Below are 6000 nucleotides of genomic sequence, written 5' to 3' on the forward strand. Positions count from 1 at the left end.
AACAAGTTCTTTGTTGCCTTAATTCTTGTATCCTTTCATTATTTACTCCCGTGATTCTTTTCCAAAAGTTTCTCCTGCTTAGCATCTAAAATTTCGTTATTTAACTTTTCTAGTTTTTTTTCCTCCATGCTATATCTCGAGACAGAGGTAGCCAAGAGAAGATCATCAACTAGAAACATCATATGTAATATTTGTTCATGAATTCTGTAGTGACCTTTCTCTTGTAGTGGCCCCTCCAAACCTCCTTCTGGATTTTGGGTTTGTCACTGTTACTTTTTGTTCAGTTGCGTGCTCATTTTTTAACAGTTCTTATGTTACTTTACTCAGGAGTTTATTGCTTTACATATTTGTCTATTTCTTTGGCCTTTTTTGGGGTAATTTCTTTGGTCTTCTAGAACCCTTTTACGAACTTGTACTATGATTTTCATAGATAGGAGAATTTTTCATTGTTTTGTTAAAACCTTCACAATTCTTTTGCATAAGTTAAAGGTTAAATTACATAAAATCCCCTATGATTTATTCTATTTTCACATGACCCCACTAATATTTCAAAATATTTAATTCATTCCTTATAGTTTTATATAAAGTGAAAATTTGAAGGAAAATAGTCTATATAACGTTGTTAATTAAAATATCAGTAGTGTCCTTTTCTAAATGCTAAATCAATAAACGGTTTAATTACCTTGTATATAGGGATGGCAATGGGAGCGGCTGCCCGCAAGGGGCTAATGGGTCAGGGCGGGGGGAGTTTTTTCCCTTGTTTAGAAATGAGGCGGAGGGCGGGGGAGTACCCACCCCATCCCCCGTCCCGCCACCCATTAAAAAAATTAATAAATATATATATGTATATAATTACATATATATTATTTTATTTAATTAATTACAAACTTATAATAACGATATTATTAATTATATGTATTATATAATATATATTAGTATATGTAATATAATGATATTATCAATTATACTAATAATTATACGTCTCTACTAATAGAAATTATTATTAGTTATACTAAATTTACTAATACAGTTATACTAAACTCCTAATTACACTTAAGGCAATAACACTTTTTTTCTCAAAAAAGAAAACACAATAATGACTTAGTGATTGTATTTTTGTCTAAATGAAAAATTAACTACTTTAGTTGTATTTGTTTCATCATGTTGAATTTATTCAAATAGTTTTTGTTTGATTATTTTTATAGGTTTCAATTGTAAAATTACAATGGATAATAACTTGGTGATTTGTTAATATTTTAATATTTGATTATTTACTAAAATTTGATTATAATAAAATTATATAACAAATTTTTATTACCTCTGTCGGAGCACCCGCGGGAGAAGAATGGCTTGGTGGGGGGAGCGAGGGGAAGGGGCAAGGCGGAGGGGGTGTGGAATTAGTGGACAGCGGAGCAAGGGGCGGGGAAGGGGTCCCCTATCCCAACCCCACCCCATTGTCATTCTTACTAGTCAAAAAGTATTGGGGTATTACGCGGATGAATGTAAAAATCACAGAAGGTAAAATGGATATTTATACAAACTATTAGGGGTTATATGGAGATTATAATTTTTCACATGTGCTGTTAAAGTGCATTAGGTAAAAACACCGCAACTAATTGTGCATTTCGTCCATTTTATACTTTACATAAAACTATATGAGGATTATGTAACTATTTTAAAACCTTAAAGGGATAATCTACATTATATAAAACTATAGAAGATTATAAATAATTTATGCTAAATTAAAACTTCTTAATCATTTTTGGGCAACATATATATAACCTTCTTCCTATGTCGTTTATTTCCAAGTCTTATAACCCTAGCCCCCCACTCATCTTTCCCTCCTCAGTTCTCCCATAACTAGTTGCTCACTTGCTCCTCGTCGGCCTCCCCCTCGAGCCGCTTTTTCCCTCCTCTCCCGTCCTTCTAACATTCTATTTTTCCACCTCCATTCTCTCCGATGCCAGGTTTTCCGCAAATTATCTCGTCTTCAGCCCCTTTGTTGCCACTGCAACTGCAGTCACGAGCACCCAATGGCCGACAATGCTTTCGTGGCCCCCCTAAACTCGCTGGTCACCGTCGCCTTCTTTGCGGCTTACAGGTTACATGACTAATTATAATCAGTTGAAAATGATAAAAAAAATAAAAATAAAAATCTTGCTTTTCCTAATCAGAGTTGGGCCTCTCGATCTCCTAAGTTACATAAAAATATTACTACTTCTTCAATGAAAATTTTCAGTACTTGATAACCTTGTTCACTTTCGCAGCTCTCTCCTCCTCTGCCCCGGAATTCCGCCTCTGGTATGATGATCAGGCTCCCTTCTCAGCCTTCTGCCCGACTTAATCCCTCTGCCATTACAGGTCTAATTGCTTCTTTTCCCTGTTTTCTTTTTTGGGCTTTCAATTTTATTTTAGGTACAATATTAGTTCTGACGACAATATTGGTGATTCATGTAATTAAATAATCTCTCATTTTATTTTTGGTTGGCTAGCATTTGATAAGCGTTCTCCTTTGTTGAGGGCTCTATCGGACTCTGCCTTAGACTTTGGCTATGGTTAGTTTGGATTACAATACTTTATGCACTAACTATCTTGCGAATCAGTGACTTGGTTTTATTTTGATTGTCTTCAGGTCTTTCGGTGGGCAAGGAGAAAGCCAAGCTACAACATGATTATGAAATAGCAAACATCAAAGTTTCTGAGCTTTCATATCAATCTTTTGCCAATGGCGTGAAGCATTTTTCCATACATGTGCTAGGTGTTGTGGTAATGAATTTTTTTGTAGCTTTTCTTCTTTTGGTTTTTTGGGGTCTAATTGAAACTAACTTCTTTGCTTTTATTTTGTTCCTAAAGGTTGGGATTAGAGTGGTAGCGAAGCTAATCGAGTTGTTTAGAGAATCTGGACTTGAACTTCTTACATCATTTTGGTTCTTCATCACTATGATGTTTTTCACCACTGCAATGGTATGGATTGTTTTCTACAAGAATTACATTTGGATAAATTCAGATATATGCATATTATTTACGCTTTTTTTTTTCTTTTTTTTTTTTTTTTTGAATTTTTGGTTAGATTTGTTTCTTGGTCGATGCTTTGATCGTGTCAAGCTTTCCACGGTACAGATTGGAAGAAGCAATTCAAGACCTTAAGCTTGCTAAATTTAAATTGGATCAGCATAATGCAGAGCAATTAGTAAAAGCTTCTTAGAAGATGTCCAAATGACGGAATGCTTTAAAGAAGCAAAGCCATTTGAGGGGGAAGATGGAACTTGAACAGTATTATTATTATTTTTTTTTTTTAGTTTTTGAGTTTGGTTATATTTGTTTTAAAGATGGTAAAGGATATGGCTTGCTAACTATGTCTCTTATGTGGGAAAAGAAAAAAAAACTATGTCTCTTAGATACTCCCTCCATCCCATTTTGATAGTTTTGTTTTCTGTTTTTCATTCATCTTAAATTATAGTCCATTTTTCAATTGAAAAATATAATTTATTTTTATTTTTTTTTAAAATACCCTTATGATGGCTAGTCATACTCCTAATATTAGTGTAAAGTTATTTTAGAAAAACAGTAAGTCAGATTTACTCTGGAAAAAAAAGGTTCAATATTACTATCTAAGTGGAACAAAGGAAGTCATTTTTTTGGAGTATTTATTCTTTCGTTTCAATCACACGTCCAATACATATACACATACAATATATATAGACACGCACATATATACATATACATATGTGTGTGTGTGTGTGTGAGAGAGAGAGAGGCATTATCACGAATTTTGGCAGCCAGCCACTGCCTCTTGGTCCAAAAGGTTCCCTTCTGCATTCTCACAAACGCTGTCTGCATAAATCTTTAAGATCAGATGGTAGAACCATTCGAAATACTATACATACAATGATTGTGCATTTTAATTTTATTTACTCGAACTTGTGGCAGTTTGCTGAATTTATTAACTCATGGATTATCAATTGCTTTGGATTATAGGAGCTATTACATCTATATATATAGATTGGAGAGACCGGGGAAAGGAATTTGGAAAGCCAATTTGACCTCATTGAAACATAAAAGAAATAAAATTAAAAATTGTGCCTCAAAAATATAAATAAAGGAGTAGAAATTTCAATTTGTCTGTTTCCTCCGGGTGGACCAGTAACCGTCTTAACAGAACAACGGAACGAGCAACAGTACGCCAACTCCAGACTCCAGAGTACAATTCCAACCGCTGGTTCACAATGCATTCCGCCGCCGGCGGTGCCGGCGGTGGCCCTCCGCCGGGCTCTTTCTCCTCAGCCCAAAAGTCAAAATTTCCACTCATAAAACACATGAAAAACCCAAGAGAAATCATTCTCCACCGCTCCTCCTCTGATTCAGCAACTTTGATCGCCGACAATCAAGAACTTCTGCTGCGCATTCTACACTGCTTACCTCCAAAATCACTCATCCGATTCCAAGTTGTCTCCAAGAAATGGCTTTCCATTATTTCCAGCCCGGATTTTCGCCGTCTTCACTGCCGGAAATACCCCTCTACTGCAGCTTCTTCTACTGCCGCTTCAGCCCTTTTCCTGTTTCGCAAAATAGGCGGAATCCGGGAGCTCAATTTCATCTCTCTTGATCAAGAATACGTGAACTCGATGGGTGGCATCTTTTCCCGCTTAACTAATTTCGTTAACGGTGAAATTCTTGGCTTACATTCATGCAATGGTTTGTTGTGCATCGAATTCAACATGAATTATTCTGCTCGAGAGTTTATTGTTTTCAATCCTACTACTAATCAGCACAGGGTTATTCCCCTAGTCAAACCTGCGAATAAGCTATCATATGTACATCCATACGTGAATATTGCCTTTGACCCATCAAAATCTGATCATTACAAACTAGTGTGTGCGTGGGGGGATAGTGATCGTCCTAAATTTCGTTTTTTGGTGTATTCATCTGAAACTGGGATCTGGAGGGAGATGGTCAAGACTTTATGCATTGTTGAAAGTTGGAGTGATAAATTGTCTATTTTTACTGAACCGTATCATTTTGATAGAGGAGTGTTGTGGAATGGTGATCTGCACTGGGTTTGTAAAACAGGCGATGATACGATATGCTTTGATTTGGATAATGAATGCGTGAAACCCGAAATGCCTGATCTCCCATGGTCAAATGGCTGGCATGAAGTCTGTTATTTTGGGGAGTCAGGAGGGGAATTGTATGTGATAGGGCTAAACAATCCTCAAACATTGCTGTTTAATGTTTTCTCATTGAAGAGGGACTATTCTCAGTGGGTTGTAAAGTCTTATATTGATCTTACTCCTTTGGTTACTTTGTATCCGGCGATGGTGGACGACCGGTATGATCCTGCTGATGAGAAAATGTGTGATTTCCATATGCCTTATTTTCTGGTGGACGAGGCAAACAAGAAGCGAAGGCTTGTAATATCACTAGATGGCAAAGTCATTTCTTACAGCATCGATGATATGACCGTCAAAGAGATTGCTGAAGTAGAGCCAGGGCTGCTTTTCTGTTCCTTGAGGGATGCCACAAAGTACAGATGGAGCGAAGGTTGTCAGCATGTTGAGACGTTAGCATGTGTATAATTAGTCTATGTCTGTATAGTATATGCAGTTAGTGACTTGATACTCACTCGATTTGCTTATTTCGAAATGTTATTGAGGTACGGATACCTTCTGTTTTGTTGATAGAAATGTTATCTTAGATGGATGAAGCTATGTTTTAGAGTAGGGCAGCAAAATGGGTATGATAGAGACACAGCAGAAGAGATTTAAGCAGATATGTTGTAACTTGACAGTATACATTCGTCAAGAATAAATGTTTCAAGATTTATCAGCGTCTAATTTCCGAAGGATTCTTCCTTTCTTATTTGGTTAAAAGCTTCCTATGGATATCTATTTTTAGCTGTGCATGGCTTAGACAACTCTGATGTGCATTTCAAGAAATTCATTGGGAGCCCTTCTGATTTGATAAAGATTGCATTCTAGTTTCCATTCACTGGTTCCTACG

General features: G+C 36.3%; 1 protein-coding gene across 2 annotated transcripts; it reads left to right on the forward strand.

Annotated features, from left to right (window-relative positions):
• The first annotated feature begins 1823 nt into the window (after window positions 1-1823).
• On the forward strand, window positions 1824-3395 carry LOC113694831 (uncharacterized). 2 transcript variants are annotated; one of them, XM_027213722.2, is made up of 6 exons: window positions 1824-2101; window positions 2268-2361; window positions 2493-2555; window positions 2633-2766; window positions 2854-2964; window positions 3071-3395. In XM_027213722.2, exons 1-6 carry the CDS (start codon window positions 1961-1963, stop codon window positions 3203-3205), a joined length of 678 nt encoding a protein of 225 aa, XP_027069523.1. In that variant the 5' UTR covers window positions 1824-1960; the 3' UTR covers window positions 3206-3395. The 2 variants fall into 2 exon arrangements, with proteins under 2 accessions (XP_027069523.1, XP_027069524.1); XM_027213723.2 differs by lacking the exon at window positions 2493-2555.
• The last annotated feature ends 2605 nt before the right edge of the window (window positions 3396-6000 follow it).

The sequence above is a fragment of the Coffea arabica genome, chromosome 6e (assembly GCF_036785885.1).
Source record: "Coffea arabica cultivar ET-39 chromosome 6e, Coffea Arabica ET-39 HiFi, whole genome shotgun sequence".
Taxonomy (NCBI): domain Eukaryota; kingdom Viridiplantae; phylum Streptophyta; class Magnoliopsida; order Gentianales; family Rubiaceae; genus Coffea; species Coffea arabica.

Excerpts from the sequence above, each read along its gene's own strand:
- LOC113694831 (XM_027213722.2), top strand. The coding sequence starts at position 1,961 with ATGCCAGGTTTTCCGCAAATTATCTCGTCTTCAGCCCCTTTGTTGCCA. Across the intron at positions 2,362-2,492 it reads TAATCCCTCTGCCATTACAG|CATTTGATAAGCGTTCTCCT; the intron begins GTCTAATTGCTT and ends TTGGTTGGCTAG. Across the intron at positions 2,556-2,632 it reads TGCCTTAGACTTTGGCTATG|GTCTTTCGGTGGGCAAGGAG; the intron begins GTTAGTTTGGAT and ends GATTGTCTTCAG.